Source organism: Falco punctatus (assembly GCF_963210335.1).
Source record: "Falco punctatus genome assembly, chromosome: 18".
Classification (NCBI taxonomy): Eukaryota; Metazoa; Chordata; class Aves; order Falconiformes; family Falconidae; genus Falco; species Falco punctatus.
The window spans coordinates 60,278-84,293 of NC_137598.1; the positions used below are offsets into that span (position 1 = coordinate 60,278).

The 24,016-nt window shown below is 47.9% G+C and overlaps 1 protein-coding gene across 9 annotated transcripts; it reads left to right on the plus strand.

Annotated features, from left to right (window-relative positions):
- Nucleotides 1–261: 261 nt before the first annotated feature.
- On the plus strand, nt 262–18,908 carry LOC308054852 (uncharacterized protein). Of its 9 annotated transcripts, XR_013924256.1 has the most exons (9): nt 377–598; nt 1,440–1,491; nt 1,946–2,144; nt 2,515–2,634; nt 4,870–4,927; nt 7,799–7,943; nt 9,473–9,783; nt 11,578–16,229; nt 17,030–18,908. XR_013924256.1 is itself a non-coding variant. In XM_080368229.1 (6 exons), exons 1-5 carry the CDS (start codon nt 334–336, stop codon nt 7,933–7,935), a joined length of 687 nt encoding a protein of 228 aa, XP_080224355.1. In that variant the 5' UTR covers nt 262–333; the 3' UTR covers nt 7,936–7,943; nt 9,473–9,897. The 9 variants fall into 9 exon arrangements, 1 of the variants encoding a protein (XP_080224355.1); XR_013924255.1 differs by lacking the exon at nt 1,946–2,144 and having other exon boundaries at nt 367–598; XR_013924257.1 differs by lacking the exon at nt 7,799–7,943.
- The last annotated feature ends 5,108 nt before the right edge of the window (nt 18,909–24,016 follow it).

Sequence of the window (24,016 nt, forward strand, 5' to 3'; positions counted from 1 at the left end):
GCTCCACCAACAGCGCCGGCTGCAGTACCCAAGTATATTTCGCTAGATGGCAGCAGCGCTCCACCAAAAGGGCGGCTGCAGTACCCAATTACATTTCGCTAGATGGCAGCAGCGCTCCACCAAAAGGGCGGCTGCAGTACCCAAGTATATTTCGCTAGATGGCAGCAGAGCTCCACCAACAGGGCCGGCTGCAGTACCCAAATATATTTCGCTAGATGGCAGCAGCGCTCCACCAAAAGGGGGCGTGGTCTGGGGGGAGTCGTCGCATGGTGATGACGCAATTCCACTTCTGCGCATGCGCAGAAGAAGTACTGGCAAAACTAAGGGCAGCGCATGCGCAGTGCCGGCTTGAAGCCAAGGGGGGCGTGGTCTCCGACGGTGTCGCGTGCGTATGACGCAATTCCGTTTTTGCGCGTGCGCGGAAACGGTTTGACCCCTAGGGGCGGGGCTGCGGCCTCGCACGTACGGGTTACGCAGACGGCCCCGGAAGTGGGGTTCATTTCCAGCCCGCGCGGCGCGTCGCCCCGCACGTGGCGGTGCGGAGCCTTCGCCGGCAGCCTGGGAGACTTTCGGGCCGGGACGTGCGGCGGCGCGCTGGGTGAGCGCTCGGCCTGAGGGCGGGCGGGCGGGGGCCGGCGGGCAGCGGCCGAGAAGGGGGGGGGGGGGGGGGGGGGGCGGGGGATGTGGCGGGCCGGCGCTCGGCCGCGGCGGGGAGCGCCTGGTGCCGGCGGCGGGCGGGCTGAGGCGGGCGGCCCGGCCCGGCCCGGGACGGGACCGGCGGGGCTGCCGGCCGTTCTCGTCTCCCCGGCAGCGACGGTGGTCAGCGGGCTCCTCACGGTGCTGCCTATTTTGGGCTGGTTTTTTTTTGGGTTTTGTTTTTTTTTTTCTCTCGGGGCTGCGCCGCTACCTCAGCGAGGAGGCGAGGAGCGGCGGCGGGGCGGCCCCGGTGCTCGCCACTTGTGGCGGCCTGGCGGGGCCCGGGAGAGGGAGGGGTCGGCCCGCGGCGACCTGCCGCCCCCCCCCGCCGCCTCTGGGCTGCCCGGGCAGCCGCCGCAGCTCTGCGCGGGGCTTTGTCTTTCCCCCAGCCGCCGGCCTGAGCCGCGGCAGCGGGCTGGGGCTGCCGTCCTCCGCGGGCCGCAGGGGCTGCCTTGGGGCCGGCGGTAACGCTGTGGCGGGGGGGTGGCTCAGGAGCCTCTTCAGCCTCTGCGAGCGGGCAAGGGAAGGAAATCGCCACCCCTCTCTTCTGACTGCTGATTTCTCTGAAAAGTATTGCAAAGGGCAAGCGTTTAACTACTGGGGAGGGGTGGGAGGCAGCAGCTCAGGTGTCTGGCAGATCCTGTGTCGTGACAGTCAGCTCCTGGGCCGGAGCAGCCGAGGGGAAGAGGCCTTTGGATTTGCTTCCCAGTGAAATGGGGCTCTTGTTTTTTCTTTGTACCTAGGTTCATCCAGAATGACAATGTACGTTGACAAATCAAGGGGTCTAAACTGAAGGTCAGTCTAGATGTTACTTTTCCACGTGTGCTTGTGAGTCGGACTGCTGACTACGGAGGGATAACTTTTAGTACTTGCCAAGGGCCCACGAGGCTCCGTGTGCCTGCTGCTTCCGAGTGCTGTGCTGCTGCTTGGGCAATAATTGGACTGTAATGCCAATGCCGCGTGTTAGCCTTTCTCCAGAATTTATAAAAGCAGAATGAGCATTAAGAATCTGATTACCTTTTAACTAAATTCAAAACAAAGTTGCGGGATGAAGTGACTGCAAGTCCTGCAAGTCTGACTGGGTATTGCTGCCATGCATGTTATCTGCCTCTCTACCAATCATTTCTGCCTCTTGTTCTGTTGTAGTAATTCCTTTGGGTAACGCGTTGGGCTCCGAATGTAGTGCATCTTGACTTCCTCCTGACCCCCCCAAGATGTTATCGGTCTTTGCCTTCCTCACATTTCACAGGGCGTGGGAAGGCCAGAGAGACTATAAGCCTCGGCTGTTGTGTGCGGAGAAGCTATCAGCCTTCTAAGAGAGCACGTAGCCAGCAAGTGCATCGTGGTGCTTCGGTACCAAGCTGATACCACAGGCCTCCATCTTTTTGTGGAAAGGGATCATAAGGAAATGTGCTGATGTTGAAGGGGGAAAGGTGGTGGGGGAAGAGGTAGGAGGCAGCTTTCAACCAATTTTAGGCTTAACTCCTGTGTTCCTGTAAATGGTTCTGGGCTTTGAGAGGTTTGCTTTCGGCTTTTTACCTTAAGCGCGTCTACCTTTCAGGGTAATGCTTTCTTGGAAGTTGGAAACGGTCATTCTTGAACACCAAACCAAACCCCATACCTGGGAGGGCCATTTAGCGTGCTGCACTGTGCGTTTTATTCCCTGTCGGTCACTTGACCCTAGCTGTACACGCTCTCCCAGTTTGGCACATGCTCACCCTGCTGGCCGAAAGATTCTTGTCTTTTCACTTCCTCAGCTTGCTGCAGCCCATAACAAATGTGTGTTGATAAACCGCTTTGCTTGCTCACTGCTTTCAGATTTGAGCGTCAGTGCCATGGATGTAAGAGGAGAGCAGCAGCAGGACGTAGAGCACAAGCCGTTTAAACAACACTTGGATAAAGCTGCCAATCATGTGACTTCAGAAGCTGAGAGACATGGTAAGATGCTATTCTGCCGTTCTTGGATGGATGCTCTCATAGCCTTTCCACCACCGTATGCCTGCTATGAGATTTGTGGGAACAAGGGACAGCTGAATTCACAGTGTTTTAAACACCACAAACTCTTGAAGAGTTTATAGGACACAAATCTATTACACTGGCAGATCAGACAAGCTCCTGTGTGTGTGTATATATATATATATTATACTCTGTACTTTTGTGAGGCAAGTCTTTGCCTAGTCCCTCTGAAATTGGGACAAGGACTCAATTGATGCATTTCAGGAGCAAAGCTGCTGAGTGAACAGGCTTTTCCTACTAGAAATCAAGCATCTGCTCTGGCAAAACTTGACTTTGGTTGCATCTTTAAATCCTAGGAGGCTGACAATGGGTTGAGCTGGTTAGAGGAAAGAGCCTCTCTCCAGGGAAGGCTCCGCTGACTTGACCCTTAAGCCTAAACTTGTGTCTTGCTAAGTTTGCTTTGTGTGTGTTGATGCATAACCGTTTAATAGATTTCAGTTGATTTATCAATTACAAGTTGGAGTTAAGTGGTCCTTGGCTACATAAACCTCTCCTCTGCATCTTTTTACATGTTATGACTTACTGTTGTACTTCAATACAAACCAGGAATGATTCTGGTAGTGTTGCAATGTAATGGTAATACTGTCCCGACTTTGCCTTTCTAAAACGTGAGGTCCTTATTACCTGTTCTGGGAGATTGTGTAGTAGTTCTGTGTATTGGCATGAACTAAATTTGCTGATTTGTTGTAACTCAGATTTAACTTTTCTGTTCTTAAAAGCTGAAAGGTTAAACTAAGCCAAGAGCTGAACAGTGGACAGGTGCAAGAGCTTCTCCTGTTGTTACAGAAGTGTGGTGATAGCATTCTTACTGTTGGTGTCACTTAGCAGCCTGTCTGTATTCAGAGGCTGTGGCATGATGAATGTAATGTCTGGGGTCAAACCCCGCTTTTCTGTAGCCAAATTCTCTGTTAACACATGTAGGCCTCCTGCCTTACTTGTGTTGACAGCCTCCACTGGGATTACTCGGTCTGAACCGGTTGCTCTCGCTCCTTATATTATCAAGGGAGAGGAAGAGAAACTTGCAGGGAGAAAACAGTCTCATCCAGGAGAGGCATTTTGAAAGCAATCAAATTGTATTGCATGCAGCAAGCAATTTCTTCTGCTGTCTGGAAAAAGTATATGGCTAGTTTGATTTCCACCACACATGTGGCAAGTTAGATTGGAAGTATACACCCATCTTCGTGAAACTCTATGATTATCAGTTAGTAACATTTGATGTTCAGTCGGTTATTTAAATGGCAACTATAGCAGTATTGACTGGTAAAGGAAAAATGCACGCAGACGTGGTTACCACTGGGCTTGCTTTAGTCACGACTCGGAGCTGGGCCACCACCCCAGTGAAAGATTCAAAGGGGAGTGCTGTGGGTAGCAAGGGTCCATGGGTGGGTGTCTCTAGGGAAATTTCTGGGGGCCATTGTTAGGCACTTGGACTTTTGCGCATCTCCATTCTCATCAGGTCCGCAGTAAACATATGCAATAGGTTTGCACGGACATTCAAAGGTGTAATGTAGCGTGTGAACTTGATGCATTGAAATCTTCCGGGGAGGGTGTGTATGATTGCTAGCAAGTGTCAGGGAGGACTGACATCTAATATCTATATCCTTTTCATATTCAAGGTTAAAATACTAATTACCTTTGTCTTTTGGGGGATTTTGGAGGTTTTGGTGGGGTTTTTTTGGGGGTGTGTGTGTTTGTGGTAAGTTTAGTGCTTTATTTTTGAACACAGCTTGTTTTTATACATAGGACCACTATTGTTTATTGCATTAAGTGTTTTTTTACCCTGCCGGCTGACCTTCTTAGTTACTGTCTCTACTCCGTTTCTGTGATACCTTTTTGTACTTCCTACAGCAGCAGTTAGTTCCCTCCCAGTAGTCTTAATTCCACCTTCTTCCCATTTTTATGTCCACTAAAATACTCTGCGTAGAACAGTTATTGTCAACGTCGGTATGTGATGATGGCTTTCCACGTGACTGCCTGTGAGGAAGAGGGGAAATTCATATCTCTCTTAGGACAATATTTGCTGGTATTATCACCCATGACAATGAGCTGCTTATTGTCTATCTTATTCAAACAAAGATTTGAAAATCCAACTGCTGGTATGACTGCTTTATTTATGTAGATTCAAGCCTTTTAATGAAAGATTACTGTCTCCTGCAGGTAGCTGGAAATTCCCACTTTGCACTGGCAAAAAGTTTCCAACAGTCCCATGTACATGGTAAAGTATTTTCTTTTCCTGCTTATTGTGACCTTTAGCTTCCAAGTGTTTCAGACAATTTCCTTTGAACATTTTTGCATTGCTATCTGTGGTAACAGCAGCAGTGCTTCAGGAGGGAGAACACTGGTGAAATTTTATTAGAGATGTTTAGAACTATCAGGAACAAATAGAAGAGTGTTTTCTGAAGGTGCTGCCACATGCGTGTGGGAGAACATGGAGGAGAATGTGTCTGCGCAGTCTCTCAGCCTCACTTGTTCTACAAAACTTTGCTGCCCTGCTGTAAAACAACCTCAGGTATGGTGTTTGGTCCGGGACCTGAATATCAGTAGCTCTGGAAGGGATATTTTGGAGAAAAACTCTTGAGAATTTCAAGGCAATTCAGAACTTTCACAGTAAAATTTCAGCTGTGAAGGACTTCGACTTCCTCAAGTATATATAAATACACAGTGGCTGGAATGACAGTGGTAGTTTACAGAATCGTAGAATGGTTTGTGTTGGAAGGGACCTTTAAAGGTGCCCTAGTCCAGCCCCCCTGCAGGAAGCAGGGACATCTTCAACTAGATCAGGTTGCTTACAGCCCTGTCCAACCTGACCTTGAATGTTCCCAGGCATGGGGCATCTGCCACCTCTCTGGGCAACCTCTCTTGGTGTTTCACCACCCTCATCATAAAAAATTTCTTCTCACTATCTAGTCTGAATCTACCCTCTTTCAGTTTAAAACCACTAAGCCTTGTCCTATTGCTACAGGCCCCACTAAAATGTTTGTCCCCATCTTTCCTTTAAGTACTGAAAGGCCACAATAAGGTCTCCCCAGTGTCTCTTCTCCAGGCTGAACAACCCCAATTCTCTCAGCCTGTCTTAGGAGAGGTGCTCCAGCCCTGTGATCGTCTTTGTGGCTCTCCTCTGGACCCGCTTTGCCAAGGACTCCGGAGCCGGATGCAGTGCTCCAGGCGGGTCTCGCGAGATCAGAGGGACAGAATCGCTTCCCTCGACCTGCTGGTCACGCTTCCGTTGGATGCAGCCCAGGATATGGTCAGCATTCAGCCCTGTGAGCACAGGTTGCTGGCTTGTGTCCATATTTTCACCCACCGGTACCCCCAAGTGCCGCTCGGCCGGCACGCTGTGAGGCCGTCCAGGGCGGATGCGGAGTGGCGTGACTGGCTACTCTAGGGCAGCGCATGCGCAGAACGGGCCTGACGCCGGGGCGTGGGGGGCTGGACCCGCGCATGCGCAGAAGCGGCCCGGCGCCGGGGAGCGCAGGTTCGAGCCACGCAAAGGCAGAACCGTGGCGTTGCCGAGCGAGGGGTAATTGAAACTGGAGAGGCGCAGCCGCTCCGCACCTCCGCGGTCTCCAGGTTGGGGGGCTTCTCGCTAGGGGCGGGGCCGTTGCAGCAGGGAGCACCCGCAGGCCGCGTTTGTCCCGGGGCTGCGGCGGCGCTGCAGCTCCATAATCCCGTGCCGAGCGCGCGCTGGCAACGTGCTCGGGGGACGGCAGCGGCCAACGGCCGGCAGCAGCGAGGGGGAGGCGCCACCGCGCATGCGCGGCACCAGGGCTGCACTGTCCACTTTTGGTCGCCAGGTGGCAGCAGCGCTCCACCGACCCTGTGCTGAGCACGGGCCGGGATCTCGGCCCAGTTCTCACCGCCCGACCACGGGAGCTGCTCGCTGCGGCTGCGGGGTTCCCTTCGCTCTGCCCTTTGCCCACTCGCAGCCCAGCCGCTATTACCCGCTACCTCCGTACCAAAAAGCACCCACGTGGCTCGAACGGTTAAATCCTTTGCGTCTGACAGCTTTAACAGTCGGGTGGTTCTTTTTGTCCATGCCCCCACCCCATTACCTAGGGAGAGACAGCAGCACGGGGAACCCATGGCACAAGGTGCAGGGGCGGGGGGTGTATGGTGGGGTCTTGCGGATAAGCCCCAGCGACTGGTGGTGTTAAAGGAGAAATTCACACAGACGTGGGTACCACTGGGCTTGTCTGAGTCACAACTCAGAGCTGGGCCACCACCCCAGTGACTGGCAGAGAACCAAGGGATGCAGCACAGCTTATATATGCTTAGTAGATCATAGTCAATGTCTGAAGGTTTTAGGAGTTTCCTTGGTCCTGTCAGTTCTGCAAATCCATGGCATGACTCTGTCCTAGGTGATTGATCTGTTCGGTTCCAGACTCTGCTTTGGATCTTGATCTTCTTTCTGCCTGCTTTAACTCACACACTCCTTCAAACACACTTAGTCTTTGAACAAGCAATTCCTATTCACGTATACCAATTTTTCTAGAAACACCTGCGTTTCTGAGAGCACCTGTGTGCACAAATTGATCATCTGTTGTTTCTCTGTTCTCCCACTGATTAACTGGACTTGGTTTTAAACCAGGCTTGGATTAGGGCTACTCTAGGGACGAGGCCTGGTTCTGCCACTTAGCTGCTTCAGCACTTCGCATTTCTTAATTCAAAACACATTTTCTTTAACAAGCAATAACAGAACAATGGAGAAAAATTAACAATGGTTTGGTCACTGCTGATGAAAATTATGGTTTCTAGTGTATATTGCTATATGTAACATTTTTGAAACCTGGATCTGCAGGAAGAAAAATGTTCTGTTTCAAGCCCACAGATGAGCTCCCCAAGATGAGCATTCACGTTTTAACAAGCCTTTAAATCAAAGGCTGTAAACGAGTGTCAGTCTGCACAACCAGCTGGGAATCTTCTATTGTTCTAGGCCCATATATTTGTCCCATTCAATACCTTGTCTGTGTCATTTGCCTTTTTGTCTGTCCTGTGCTCTCCTGCTAAAGACTTAATAGGCTTCGGTCTTCTGATACTGCTCCAGCTCCCACATCTAATGCTCCTTATCTCTATCTGCTCCATCAAGGTATCGCCAAAATGAAAAAGTCCAAGAGTTTCAGGGAGTTGCCTCCCCTTCAGGAGGAAGGGAAGAGAAACAACTTGTCAGATGAAGTGCTGATCCATTTCACCTATGCAAACAGGAAAGGAGTGAAGAAACAATGAGAATGTAGGTGAGATGCAAAAAAAACCAGGAAACAGGATTTCTAGATAATATTACTGTATTCTGGTGTTTCACACACACACACACTTTTTTCTTTTTTTTTTTTCAAATCACTATTCTGTTAACTTTTTTTGTTAGATCTAGAAGTAGCCTGCTACTAAGCTACTCAACTGACCTGAATATCACCGACGCATGGACTTCAGAATTTCCTTTCTGTGGCCAGGATTAATTGCAGCCAAGCAGGAATGCCTGAACAGATCAAGCTTTAACGTTCAGATCTGTAACAGTGGGGTTCTAGTACACCCTTTTTTTCGTGCCCCACAGACAAAAAAGCACTGCCATTCTACAACCACACACTCCGCCCATCTGAGAGGTGAACAAAACATCATGGCTATTGGAAAAGAGCAGCATAAAGATAAGAGAGCCTAGGTGATATCAATTTAAGCTATCTACGTTTAAGTTAAAAGAAAACTTCAGGCTAGAAAAAAAATTATTTCACACGTGCATAATAGAATGAGCTTAACTGAGGAATTCTTTAGGGGAAGTGATGAACTGAAAACCATTTAAGGAGCAGTCACAATGCTTGCTAAAGGGATGCTTTCAAGAAAAAAGTTGTTTTCCCAAGTTTTCCCCCCCAACGAGTTTAAAATTCAATGGAAATAAGTATTCAATCAGAGTGAACATTAGTCAGCGGGTATGCCTTTTATTTTCATGAAGTCATCACAACAATATATGTAATAGTTATAAATTTCATGCATTTGCAAAACTGTTTTGACCCTGCTGAGGACACAGTTAACATTCTGGATTCGGGTGCAAGTTTAGTGATGGTGGGTTTGTGTTTCTTTTGGGCACTGTATTCTTCCAGAAGACATTAACTCTTCTATTCTATCTCCAGCGACGTGCTGCTGAAATAGTACAGTAAGAGAGTCAAAAACAGCACAAGTTTTTCCTCAGCTTGTGTTTTGGAAGGATGGTTTTGATTCACTAAGAGTTTTACTGTACTACCTGTAAGTAGATGTCCTAGGTTTTCTAGCACAGATCAATATGGCTCTTTAACTGTTTCCCCGTACAAGGGAACAAGAAGAATGATTTTTAAGGTGTTTGCTCTATGACTATAGTAATAGTCTTTTTGAAGGGGAGACTCACTATTTGGTCAGTCCAGTCAGCTCAACGGTCCTTGTGCTCACCAAATAGAAAAGGAAGTAGCAGGACTATAGGGCTGGAACAGGGGAAACGCAAGATTTTCCCTTCAGCTTTTATATTGGACAACTAGTTTGCTGGTTGCTGGGGCTCAGACACAAGAGCAGGATGTCAGACATGCTTTTCCCCTGGGTTATGGGACACTAACCCACACACTATGTAGTACACTATGACTCCACCGCTTGCTTTCAGGAGAATGACTTTGTAGTTGTTAGTTAAGCAAAACTGAGCTTACTCAGCTTCCACAAGAATGTTGGGCTGTTGTATTAGCCGGTACTGTGGAGCTGCAGACAGTTCCAACAGCATTGGCTTGTCTGAGCTTGGTCTTTCCTCTTTCAGGTGTCCCTTCTGCAGACCCAGCTGGCACAAGGACGGAAATGCAGGCGGGACTGTATTGTGTGCTGTGCAAACACCAGCCAGGAGCTGCCAGACCTTCTCTGAGAGCTCTCTTACTCCTTGGCAGCTGTGGTCAGGGAGCCCAAAGCTGCTGTTGTGGAAGCTCAGAAGCTGGAGCAGCCTCTGAACCTTCTTTTTCTGCAGCGGAACAGCTGCAGCATCACAGGGCTCCTGTCTTGTGCCCTCCCCAGAGATGCATCCTGTTTTGCTGTGGGAAATAGGGGTGCATTTGCTCTGTTTGCATTTGGAAGCATGTTAGTAACAGCAATTTTAATATTTTTTTTTTTAAATAGAAGAGACCTTGCAGGACTGTACTTTTTGAGTAGGAAAAAGCAAGTGGTGTCAATATGTGGCTTAGGGAAAGCTCATACGAGGTTTTTCCTTGTACAAGTAAGCCATTATGAGCTGTTGCACAATTTAACCCCTTGAGTTCATAGCCATTCCCTGTGACAGGAAAGTGAGATGTTAGAAGAATGAAGGGGTACAGAGTACGTGGCAGGGATGGAAGGTGGGGCAAGGGAGCAGGGTCTTTTTCCCACCCTTTCTCCATCACTGTCTGGCTTCCTGCCCCTACTTTTTCATTCTTTCCTCACTGCCCTGTGGTCCATTGCTATCACCCCCTTCTTTGCCTCTTTCTGTACAGCCCCTGGTCCCTCTCTTTTCGAAATTCCTCCCTTTCTGTCCTCGAGCACATTGCGGATTTGCCTTTGTCCATCACTGGCTGGCTTCTGCTCCCTAGTTTTAAACTTTTACTTTTTCCACCTCTTTGTCTGCCTCTGAATCCCAATGTTCTAATTCTTTGTAATTCTTGCACCTGTGGACATTTCATAAAAATGCAGAATTTTGACAAAGTGTGTTATCGGTCATGGATTATGGGGTATAGGAAACCATTATAAGGGATTATGGGATAACCGGGGGTGTTACAGGGCACTACAAGATAGAGGGGGGGTGTTATGGGGCATTAAGGGATATAGGGGGGCTGTTATAGGGGATTATGGGATTTAAGGTGGGGTGTTAGGGGGGGATGTTGGGACATAGAGGGGTGTTACAGGGCATTATGGGATATAGGGGGCCATAATAACCTCCTATATGACATCATTTCCATTAACATCCCCCTATATCCCAGAATGCCCTGTAATATCCTCCTATATTCTGTAATGCCCCATAACAACCCCCTAGATCCCATAATCCCCTGTAACCACCCCCCTATATCCTTTAATGCCCCATAACACCCTGCTACATCCCAGGTCTCTAGAGGTTGGGCTTGTCACTAGGGGCAGGGCCGTTCTGCTCCCACATGGTCTCCCATGTATCTATTTAGACTTACCTCTGTTTACACTTGCAATTATAGATTAACACATATTGTGTAGAATAGTTATTCAGACTAGATAGGTTTAGGCCTAGATCTATGTGTAGTTACAAGTGTAAATACCTGCTTAGACTTGGGTATCTATTTACATTTATATATAATATCTACTTAGACTTACCTGTGTAACACATAGTAAGTGTAGATAGCTCTATTCAGACTTTCTTCTATTTTTAATTCCCTCATAAAAGACTCATAAGTGCTTTAGATAATATAGTAGATACACAGTCTTATTTAAAAATCCTTTTCTTTATATAAATTAATTTTAATTTTCAATATATATAAAAATGAGAGATTTTTTTCTTTCGTGGCACCCTCCAGAACCCCTGGGGCTTCAGCTGGGCTCTCCTGAACCCCGCCAGGCACCCTGGCACTGTCCACATAACGCTGGGGACTTGGCCAGGCTTTCACGAAGCCTGATGGAGGCCCTGGCACCTTCCAGATATACTCATATGGTGGAAGACGAATCCCGACCCTTTGTGGTGTTACAGCAGCTAGACCAGGATCACAGTCATGTTGCTGCCTCTGTCCTAAAAAGAAAATGCACATTATTTCATTCTCCGTTTGTTGAAGGCTACAAGAGATCTCTGCAGAACCTATCCTTTCTCCCCTCATTCCTACCAAGTTTTACTTTGTGTGTGTGGCACCCATGCTCACTGTCCACATATTTTCTCTTTCTCAGAACAACCTCCTCCTGCCCTTTCAGGACACTCCCCGGATGTCATGGGCATGACACCATGTCACGATGAACTGATGGAACTAGGCTGCAGAACTTCAAACACCACCAGTGTCTAGTCTTCCAAACAGGCTGAGCTCTAGCATTTGCACAGACACAAAAAGAAGAAAAAGAAACAAGCCAAGCTTGCCAGCTACTGTGATAGAGATGGACTGTTTTTCCACCAGAGAAGTCCAGTCAACGGGAGTGTATCTGGTGCTGGCAAGCATGCAATGATATAATGCAGCACGCTCATAGCCTGAAAGGTTCAGGAGGAGAGCGTTGGGTTACCCAAATGAGAACATTTTTCTGCCGAATTGAAATCATGCCATGCCCTAATTGTGGAATAAGGCTTGAGCAGTGAAGGTAACCTCTCCAGGGAGGTATACAAGCGGCTGGAAGCACAGACAAAGGGATGGAGATCTGGGTCCCTGTGGAGATATGTGTGAGCACAAGCAGTCACTGACAAACATGACACCTGAGGGCAGAATCTAATGAGGAGACACCAAGGAAGAAAGGTGCATTAACTTGGTCAACTTGTAGTTTGCACTGCACCTCAAAACCCAAAGCAAGCTGCTTCTCAATAGACAAGGGCCAGGAGAACAGCCAATGGCCAATGAAGGTCATGCAGCTGGGAAGAAGTGGCCCAGTAATAGAGCCAAGCTTCCCTTTATCTTGGATCTGAAAGAGGCAACCAGGCAGATGCTGCTACCTAGGTCAGCCCTGTTTTAGGTTGCCACCCTTGACATACCCTATATGTGGGAGAGAGTTACCTAACCATAGACCAGGAAGGGAAGAAAGCATTCCTAGTACATTATTTTTTCTCATCCTAATGCAGATGTCTCAAAGGCATTCTATGAACATGTCTTCAGAAGGACCTTTCCCCACCACCACTACCAATGGCAAATGGTACCCAGGTTATTGAGGTATCAGCTGAGGAAAGGAGAAGTCCCATTCTGGTGAGCTCTCTCGTGTTCTCCACTTCTCTAAACACCGGAAGCTCAGAGGAGACAAATCAGCAGTTCCTACAATGACCCAGATGTGAGTTGGACCTGGCAGATCCAAGGACATCTTCTATGTTTATTCATAAGCTTCACTGGTCCAAGCAGCATGCCTGGCTCTCCAGAGCTGAGTGTACATCAAATATCTCCAACACGCCACACAGAAATTTCTCTCTGAAGGGTATATGATACATCCAGGTTGAGCACCCTTACTCCAGCTTTCAGCACTTCTCCACCATGACTAGCAGCCGCAGCAGCCTGGAAAAGCGCTCCAGTAGCCCCCACTGAAACCCATTCACCTACCAAGCACTGCTGCACTCACCTGTAGCAACCTTCTTTTCTTCCTCACTCCTGATAACAATGACATCACAGGACGTTACATACTAATAACTTAGAACATCTGTGAAAGAAAAAGAAGAGTCAATTTGCTACTTAGGAAGATAAAACCCCATGGCAATGTGGAGGTGGTTACCACCAAGCACGAACCTTCTAAGTAAAAACATGAAAAATAAGAGCATTTTCAAAGAATTTCTGTAAGGTAGAAGTTCAGAATGTAGACCAACATTTTTTTGGCACACATTTGAAAAACGATGACCACATTTATCACAGGAAATATCAACAGAAGGCTCTAAACTACTGCCTAACCACCTGATTTCTACTGAAAAGCACAGTATTTCTTTTAAGAAGGTGTCAAAGATGGGACCCATGAGCAGTATTGGGGGAACAAGTGGGGTTAAAACACCTAGATATTCAGGAGATACCAAAAGGAATGAGGAAAGGGGAATAAGATGAAAGAGAAATGCCATAGAAGGGGAACACACAACTGTTAAATGCATCAGCTGTAGAGAGGGTGTCGTGAAAAGTCATTATCATCCCATTTGAAGCCCTCAGGGGTGAACAGACTGGGACCTATAAAGGAATATGCGTTAAAAGAAAAGAGACAACTGGCTGGAGATCATCTCTGCCGGGACTCGAACCCGGAACCTCTGGATTAGAAGTCCAGCGCGCTCGTCCATTGCGCCACAGAGACCTCACCATAAGCACAACATCGGCACCAGAACTGAAAAATCCCCCACCTCCTGCATCACTGGAGGGGTCTCAACACCTTATTTTCATGGCATGGTGCTGAGGCAGCATGAAAATCTGCTGCCCAGCTCAAACTCCCTTACAAATCACCATCTCTAGGCATCCCCTTCTTCCACAGTGATTGGCAATAATTCTGGGTATGATCTGTATCTCTCTCAGCAGCAGGGATGCAGCAAAAACCTGGATGCAGGCTTGTATCTGCATCTCTGGCAACCTCTCTGCAGCATCTCTAGCTCAACTGAGGGCAGAGCTAAATCCTGGAGTAGAGTCAATTGCTGCAACTCCCTTAGCACCATCACAGCATCCTCACTGCAGAAGCCAAGAGAGATAAAGATAAAAGAAGATTTAGCTTACAACACTGAACGCTGACAATAAGGAAGAAAGCTCTGTCATGACAAAAAATGCAGAAACCTGTGGTTTGAGCAGAGGAATAAAAGAAAAAGCAGCTATCGTGGGTTTATTTTAAGCAAGCTGTCAATCATGGGGTTTATGTTTCTCTATGTGCATCTTCCATTGGAAAAAAATTAAAATGAAATCAAACCAACAGGAAATATCCTTTTACATCCAATAGCTCAGTGGCTATGAACCCAGTGACACAATTCCTTGCTGTGAACAAACACATTTTGCATTTCTAAACTGCAGGAGTTTTAAGAGTATTTTTTACTCCCAAACATGCTCTTAATTAGGTACAAACATGAAAGGAGACATGCTAACTGCAATACAACTTGCTCAGAAGAATGAACACTCCCTGAAACTACAAGCTTGTACCTCGGGGTCAGTGTGACCTGAAGACTCAACCTAAGCCAGCTCTTACAGCTGAGAACACTCCATACCAAAAATAAAACAATAGATAATTCACCTTTCAAAGGAACCAGGCATATAACCACGGCCAGAACTGCAATGGACCAGAGTCCAGAATAAACCCTGCCACTAACTACCTGTACGGGACATCCATTGAGGCCAATGAAGATCATCATGCCACTGACCATATGTGTGTAGCACCTACACAGGACAAGCACATACTGACCCTCCAAGGGACAAGTACATACTGCTTATGCAAGCAACAGTAACCGATTAGCCCACCCCTTAACATGAAAAAACATGACTGCTCTATAGAAGTGTACTGTCACATATATAATCCCTGCTTTCCGCTGTATCTGTGTCCTCCATGCATAATTCCCTTGGGAATTCTATGATAAGCATCCTTGTCTCCCTCCTTGGCTAGCGAAGAACTTTTACACAAATCGGGTTGTGAAGTCACATGGAGCTATTGAGAAGAGACACAGCACTTACAACCTCAGCGCATCTAAAGCAAAACCAAAGAAATCGGTTTTCCTTTTACTGATGCTCTGGGGCCTTGGTAAGGTTTACAGTTGTCTTGACAAGTAAAATCCAGCTAGAAGTGGTGGGAAAGAAAGAAGGCATTTAACTTCTATCAGACAAAACCCCTCCTGCTGTAAGAGATACCCAGTAAATCAGTAATTCTTGAAATAAATTACTTTGTGAACCAACTATAGTGCCAGTGTAGCGCTGTAATCCCACCAGTACATTGAAAAAACTCAAAGCCTAGAAAACACCTATCTAGAGGGTGAACAAAGGTTGTGCTTAAAAAAATTACATGTAATAAATCTTAGACAAAGTTATAAAGCACCAATATAGAACAGAAAGAAAGAAAAAAATCTCACACAGCCTGTAGCTGCACTATGTGCATTCCTCATGGAAAGAAGCTGGTGTCGTCACACCAGCTCCTTTTAACATAATTTTGGGAAGCTGCACCTCAAAAGCAGTGCCTATTTTGAAGTCATTAACAGTTTTGCCAGCAAGTAGAAACTCTGGAGATGAAGTATTAAATTGCACAAACCTCAGAAGAATGACTGTGGCTTTATGGGCACCTGCATTATGGGAGTCGAAGGGCAGATGGGTTTCAAAAGAACCCCCATTCCTCCTGACTGGAGCTGGACTGCGGCCTTGTTGCAGCTCTGCAACCTGCCTTTCCCTGTGCTCTCGTATGTCTTTGGGTAACACGTAGCCCAGCAGCTCACATGCCCAAATATTTACCAGCCAACCAGCATTCAACATTTGGAGGACAGCCTGCTCCAATCAGCCCTAATTTCACCAGAAACAGAAAAGGTCCAGGAGTTTGAGCAGGTCCTGGTGAACATGACACATTTCCAACCACGAAGGTATGGGGAAAACCACTCACTGCAGGGAAATGGATGTGCCACAGGCTGCACCCCCAAAGAGCATGCCCTGATCAGCAGCACTGCTAGTAGTGCCACCAGAGCCCTCTCGCCTTCTCCCTGTCCTCATCCCAGCACTTGCCTGTGCTGGCACAAGGACATGGCCACCCAAATGCTCCCCAGTGAATGCTAGAAAGCAATGTGCAACTTTCAAGTCCTCAGGCCACCTGCCAGAAGCCTTTGTATGTTTAATAATTTGGCCAGTCTTCCCCAAGGAACGGACTGTCTCTCCGTTATCCCCATACATGACATACTTGGAAAGCAGAGACTGGAGTGAGCCGCATAGACGCAGGTAGGTTATTTTGGGTGCTGGGGGATGCCAATACACACATTTCTGTGGGAAGAGATGACAAAGAAACTCAGTAAGCTGGGCAGCATGTTTTGAGACAAAAGCAATATCCCTCTTTAGATACAGTGAGGGCGGCATTTATAATGTGAGTATCTCCAGCACATAGAAGTGTGATGGGAATGAAAAATTTGCAGGGGGTCCAGACAAAGGTTCAAATTGGCCCCCAGCTCATCCCTGATCACCTCCCAGCATCAAATAATTTGCTGCTGGACATGAACCGTGAGCAAGGATGCAGTGGACCAGGGTGAATCAAGATAATGTACTACCTTATAAACAGCTGGGAAAGGCATTTTGCAAGACAAAGACTTAAGCATTAAGACGGCTGATGAAGCAGGTGTTAATTAACTTGAGCAGTAAGATAAAACCTCACAGTAAGTTGCTCTAGGGCAGTATCATCAGTGCTAAGAGATTCAAAAATCTCTTTGTACACCTATGTAAACAGCAGCAGAAAATCCGTATCAGAGCTGGGTCTGTTTTGTGGTATCCATGGCTAAAGGTTTTATAGTAGATACATCTACCCTATTACCTAATAAAACCTCCTGCCAGAGTTACCAGAGAGCCCGTCGCACCAAGCAAAGGATAAAGCTTTAGAAGCTGCGTGCTTGCAGGCCATGAAGCCCCTTAACCGGGGTGTCCATAATGGGGAAGGGTTTTCTCCAAATCCTTAAAATTTGCAAGATGCATTCTTGTCTTTTTCCTAAACTTGTAAACCCTTCTTTATTGCTCTTTTCTTTTTTTGCCAGCCACATCAGAAGCACCCAGATCACAGGCAGGTACCTTGCCCTTGATTTGACCATCACATCACACGTGTCTTCAAACCCTCCAGTGCCTTTCTGAGCCTCACTTTGTCTGCAGGACTGTGACTGGGCTCATCTAAAGATGTTCATCAGTGACTCATTATCAGGGGGAGCAAAATGCACTTGTCATCATGAGATACAGAGTCAGTTTTGGAAGCTTTTGCCTTTGGTGCCATGGGCTGGCATTGGTGGCTGTGCTTAAGCTTGCTGGGCAACGGCACAACTCAGCAAGTGGCTGATTTTCTGCAAGCTTACAGTTGAATTACAGGGGACGCTCTTTCAAAAAGCAGCTCAACTGTCATCTTAGTATCTGACTAAGATATATACAACCGGTTGATTTATATTTTGCTGGGAGTTAGTCCCCACCACAGTTATTTTTGCATCCCAGATAAAATAGGTGAAGCACAAGGGCATGACTAGCTCCTGTCAGGGGGCTGAAGTAATAATCACCAGGGTACAAAAAGGAGAGTGAGGAGCTGACACTTCTGAGGAGCAGGTTGGATCCCATCTACAAAGTGGAAAACTAAAACTGACACCAGCCCATATGAGGGCCCAAGCAAAGATACCTTATGGCCCATACTTGTAATTGGTGTTGTGAAAATCACTGCAGGACTGAGAGACTGATGCCACACAGACAAAGCTGAGCATAAACACAGACTAAAAGATGCCAAGGCAATGATAGAAAAGGAAGGCCCTAGTAGAAACCCCAAATCTAACACCTTTTGCCTACAGAGCACTTGATTTAGAAGTCATTGACCACAGTGTTCCCCTCTGGCCTGTTTTTTGGATGGAGCACAGCAAGCTGGCCAAGACCAGATGCTGGAAGTTAGGAATATTGCCTGGGTCTCCCTTGTCATGTCACCACCCACAGCTGCATATCCCTGATGGGGATCTTGAGCAAGCAGTCAGAAGCAAGTAGCTAGGGAATACCTGGAACAACACGGATGTCCAGCAAGGGTAGATTTACCCAAGAGGTTGAGAATGTGTCCTCAGCTGGGATCCTCAAAATGGCTGCAGGAGGGAGGGACACTCCAGGGCAGGTGGGCAACACAGACCATGCTCCCAGCTCAGGGCAGTGCAGAGGAAACACTATCTTCTATCTGGCACACCCAGAAGGGCTGAGCTCCAGCCTAGCAGCACCTGGGGTGGCCAAGGTCATCTTTGCTGCCATCTTAGCAGGGGCCAGAGACCATGCATAAGTCCCTTTGGCCATCCACACCACCAGCTCTTCAGGGACAACTAATGGCAATGAGATCTGACTGGTACCCTATCCCTAATGGCTTGGTCTAACTGTGGAACACCTCATTTTGGCTCTCACTTGGGCACTAGGAACAAAGCCAACACTGTACTCGGGAGCGAAGCCCCATGCAAAGCAGCAAACAGCTGGTGCGGAGCTCAGCAGCCATTGGAGATGCTACCTCACATCAGCAGATGGAGTGTATTGGCTCTGCCTGAGCCCCACAGCAGCCCTCATAGTGCTGTGCTTTGTATTGGTAGCTAGAAAGGTGGTGAGAACACGTCAGTGTTTTGGCTACTGCTGAACAGTGCTCACACAGCATCAAGGCTGTCTCCAACATTCCACCCCCTCACCAGTAGGCTGGGGGGGCAAGGTCTTGGGAGGGGACAAAGGAGAAGGAAGAGAGGGCATTTGGTATTTATGACGTTTGTCTTCCAGAGCAGCTGCTGTGCATACTGAAGTCCTGCTTCCCGGGAAGTGACTGAATATTGCCTGCTGATGGGAAGTAGAGAATGACACCTGTTGTTTCCCTTTGCTTCCATGCACACAACATTTGCTATTGCTTTATTAAACTGCCTTTATCTTGAATGACAAGGTTTTTTACATCTTTTCTTCTCCCTTGTCCTACTAAGGGGAGTGAAAGAGTGGCTTGGTGGGTACCTGGTGTCCAGCCAAGGTCAATCCAACACATGGAGATCAAGTCAGAAACTTGGGGGGGGGGGGGTGGGGTGTGCGGGGGGGACGGGCACAGGGACAGGGACGGACAGACGACACATGGGACAACAACATCTTTCCTCCGAACCGTGCAATTGGTGGTACCACAGCCCCCCAAACAGAGGAGATGGGACCTTCCAGACCCCAGGCCTGGAAACATCTACCACAAAAAAATCAAGAATAAAATCCTCCACCTCATTAACCTACAAGGACTTTCCAAAACTTAGTATGATGATATTAGCGGCAACGTCAATAACACACTTCTCAGGCACATGCTTAAGCAGGGAGGACGCTCTGACCCTAATCTTCCGCAGCCTGTAAAACAGATGCATCGTGGGGTGATCCAAACTAGCAGAGATTATGACAACACACCTTTAGAAACAGTCTGCTAGAAAGCAGGTTAGGTGCACTCCCACTGTTAGCCATCAATACATGCCATCTTCCATGCACACAGGTATGATTACACACAGACAACCAAATTTCATCCGCAAGATGGTGTTTCTAAGAAATCTCTGCTCCAGAGTCTATAGAACAATGATCTGAAACATCCAGAAGGCAAAACCAGTCCCTCTTTCTTTAGTCTTCACAGAAAACTGGTATTAGCAATCTACGCATGCTGCTAGCATCACGAGACCCAAAAAGCTTTTAGGTGTGATGGAGTTTGATGTCCCCAGGCAGGGCAGAGCCATCCATGACATATATTCAGGGCAGATTTTAGAGTCAAGGGACTGGAATGTCTCATTTCTTCCAAGGAATGTTCATCTACCTAATTCTAACAAAGCATCATGTTATTTTTGCTTACAAAAAAAAATAGTATTTTACCCCTAAAATGACTTAATTAGCTGCAAATTGCCATCTTACCCCTGTGCTTCATGAATTGCAGTGAAGGCACTGTGCCTCAGTTTACCGTGGATACCTGACTGTTGGGACAGCATGGGCACACTGTCTGATTTCTCCACGTGCGACTGATCACCCCTAGCCACTCCTGGGGCACAGCGTGGAAGTGCCACCTCCCCGGCACCTCCGCTCTGCAGAGCAGTCAGTGCTCTGCAACTGGCTTGCCCGAGCTCTGCCAAATCCCTCCACCCTCTGGCTCTTCCTAACCACAGTGCTTCAGGTTTTGTCTCTTTTCTCTTTAAAAGAACAGAAACAAACCAACCAACCAACCAAACAAAAACCAAACAAAACAAAACCCCACCCCGCACTCACGAGGATTTCTCTGGAAACCCAAATCCTGTCTATCACTTACATTTGTCACTCGGCCTGATGGATTCACCTGTGCCACCTCTGCAGGAACTGCAGCCACCTCTGCTGCTCCCAGCTCTTGCTTTCAGCTCTCTTTTCCCTCCAGCAACCTGGTATTTTCTTGCTGCCTGTGTCCCCTGCACACCCGCCCGGACACCGCTCCGGCCAACTCGGGTCTCTCCAGAGCCAGCCCCGGCCACGCTTCCCTTGCTCGCTCCAGAGGGCTCCCTATGACCGGGCCGGGGGTCCTGGGGGTCTCTCAGGCCGCCTCAGGCCTCTTCTCCTTGGATCCCTCCCCCTTTTCCGGCGCTTCCCCACCCCTCCCCGCTCTCCCTTTGTCCCCTCGCGGACTGCCCTTTCCGCCCGGGGCGGCCCGGCTGCCCGAGTTTCCATGGGAGTGGCGGCGGCCGGGGCTCCGCACGGTGGGGAGGGCACGAAGGGAAGGGCAGGAAGAGCAGAAAGGCCGCCGCCGCCGTGTCGTACCCCGCAGGGACAACACAGCCCCTCCCGCAGCTGCCAGCCGGGGTCCCAGCACGCAGGCAGCCCCTCGAAGGCAGTTTCCTCGCAGGAATCTGTTTGTTGGGGTTTGGGGTGGGGTTTTTTTTTTCCTCCACTGGAAGGGAAAAGTGACAAAGACAAAACGAGCAAAATGCAACGTGGAAAGCCCCTCGTTCTGGCGGGGCTGCAGCTGTGGCCAGAGACACGAGGGAGTTGCTGCTCGATGCTGAGGTGGAAGCCACGGAGCGGCTCCACAGCTTCCCACAAACCAGTGACTAACGGGGTTTGCCATGCAGACACATAACAGGCAGGTGGAATAAATGCTGGGGCATAACAAGAAGCAAAATGCATAAACACCACCCTCTGTTATGGCCTTGAGCTAGCTTTTGCTTTAATTTATGGTTCTTGTGTTATTTCTCTCTCTTTTAAGAGGTGTCTAACACATAGGGAAAGTAAAGGGCAGCCTCTAAGGAGGTTTAGTCAGACAGCAGGACCAAGCTGCCTCTGCAGATCCAGTTCATGGCTGTCAGCTGCATCGCTGAGCTCTCCCTAAGCAGAAAGGACCAAGTGGCCATGTCTCGTCTTCATAGCCCCTATCCCTCTTCAGCATTACAGCTCTCAAATCTGCCTGCAGATAGTTCCTCTGCCTCTACAGGTGGGAGGCTGGGAGTCCTGTTCTTCCTCCTAATTCCTCACAGAAAAGTTCCTTTAATTTAGAGGCCTACATGGAAATTAAATGTATATACACATCTCTATCCAGGTAGAACAAGATAGTTACAGAAAAGGCTTCTATTTCCAATACAAGTGAGAAAGAAAAAAAATTAAATTAGCCAGAAAAGTGCAGCTACTTCTGCTTTGCATGATGCACATATACCAGAGGATGATGAAGAAATGTTTTTATATTCCACCCAGCACAACAAAGATGGCATCAAAGATGCTGCTAAAGACAAGCAGCTTTTTGTCAGCACATCCAGATCAATCACATCCAAAAGATAATAAATAGCTGGCCAACAAAACATCAAGAGGATTCAAGTTTCACTAATTCCTGGAACACTGAAAAGCAAAGAGGAAAGCTTATATGAAGCCAGTATTTCTGGAGTCTTGATAGGAATCTTAGTCACAAGCCTGTCCCTATCACACCTCTCATGCAAATTAGCTATATTATCTCTAAGTAACTGGGAATCATTTTTATCAGATTGTAAGTTTGTTTCTGAAGGTGATTAAGTCCAGTTTTTTCCCTCTCTCTCACAGCCTGCTGATGTCAGCTGCATTTCATCCTTGCCTGTAAAAACCCTGTTCTCTGCCCCATTCCTTTAGCTCTCCACTCACATGCACACGCTCCTCACAGGGAGGCACAGATATGGGAGGGGGATCTGAATTACACCCTGCAAGGCTGCATGCCTGTAACAAGTAAGGCTTTTAATGTGGAAATGCACAACATTTACATCAAGACACCAGAATGCATCAAAAATGGGTGAAAATTAAGCAAAGAGTAATTACAAATACAAGATTTTTGGTTTCACACTTTATTCTGTCAACACTTCACAGTGATTAATTTTAATCTTCCAGGATTTAACTTTTCTATCAGTTATTCAAATGTAAAACCTGACTAACCCCTTATAAAGCTTGTGGAGGGCATGAAGGCTGGAGGGTGCTGGGTAGTGGAGAGGATGAACCTACAGGTGGGTCACTGTGTGTACTGGTAAACTCAAAACAGTTTGTTTCAATATGGGGAAGTGCCAGGATTGGTGCACAGGGTCTCGCTGCCACCAACAGCTGTTGAAAAAAGGCTGTAAATCCCAGCAAATATAGAGTGTCATTTGTCTAATTGTTTTTTAGGGACCTTCTGAGTCAGAAAGTGCATTTTAGCATTTCTTTAGCTTTTTCTTTTCTCCCTTTAATGCTCCCAGTCACTCAGGGGAACTTCTGGCACTCAACGTAGCAAGGACTAGGTGATCTTTAAGATCCCTTCCAACCAAAACCATTCTGTGACTCTATGACTTTCACGGTCCTGCCTAGCTGATCTAATACCTTGTCTTCTCCCTTCCATTCCCACTTCCTCCCATCTTAGATGCTAACCTCACTTCCTCTGGGCTCAGTCTCCCAACGGCTCATGTTACTTGCTACAGCCAGGTAGCTCCATCCTACCGTGAAGAGGCTCACAGGTGATTCCTACCAGCACTTTCACAGGAGTGTGGAAAGAAAGCATCTGTGGGATGGAAGAAGCTCTTTATCAACTGGGTCAACTCACCTGCAGCAGCAGCAGTGCCTCCCCACATCAGACTCGGCACCCTCCCAGTCAATAGTAGTTAAAAGCCTGGCAAGGAGCACCTGCTTTGGGGGGTGGGGGTGTGTGTTGGTTAGATGATTTCCAGACCAATGCAGGCTACTTAATGATGTTACTGGAGGTTAGACATCAGGATGGAAGATGCCTCTTAAGGGGGAGGGCAGGGGAGGAGCAGAGAGGACCAAAACCTAGGGCAAAGCTATGTGGCTCATCCCATCCTTTCCCTTGGAGAGGTGTCAACCTGCTGTTTCCCTGAGGAGCATCCACAGCTCAGCATCTTCCCAGGCCTGATGGCTCACTTTGAGTGCAGCTGTTGCAGTAACAGGGACAGCATGAAAAATTCCTTCTCCCTCCATATGAGCTGAATGCATCTTTTAAGTCCCAAATTGCACTGTGGCCAGATCCCAGGTGAGCAATGTCTCCATTTCCAAGTACCATGAAAGCAAACTGTTAGGCATCACTGTGGATGCAAGTGTAGCAGCTGCCTTCAGTCATCCCTCTGCCAAAAGGATTCAGCTACTCAGACAGCAGATTTCTGATGCAGAAAACAACAGGGAGACATGTTGTTAGGTGGTAGTGGCAACACACTGCAAACACTTCATGTGGGTTTAACCTGTGAAACTCATTGCTGCAGTACAGCAGTGGGCTCAGAGATCTTCAGGAGGCTGAAACAAGCCCTGAGCATTTATCTGACTGGCAGAAATAGGCACAACCCTGCTGATAGTGAACAGGGATGGCTGGAGGAGAGGATCCCTCTACTTGGAAGCTAAAAGTAGCAAATGAAATTACTCTTGGAAGACACCAGCTTCAGGAGAAAGGTGTTGTACTTACATGCTGAAGCTAAAGAGACTGGAAAGGGAGTGCTCACAGGTGTCCAAAATCTCTTGTGGCTGGTTTGCATCAGCTGCCTGCTGTTGCCCTGCCAGGACTTGTGGGTGGAAAAGAGACCGCA

Coding starts and splice junctions, on each gene's coding strand:
- LOC308054852 (XM_080368229.1), top strand. CDS start 334: ATGCGCAGTGCCGGCTTGAAGCCAAGGGGGGCGTGGTCTCCGACGGTG. Junction 2,635..4,869: donor TTCAGAAGCTGAGAGACATG/GTAAGATGCTAT, acceptor TGTCTCCTGCAG/GTAGCTGGAAATTCCCACTT. Junction 4,928..5,114: donor CCAACAGTCCCATGTACATG/GTAAAGTATTTT, acceptor TGTTTTCTGAAG/GTGCTGCCACATGCGTGTGG.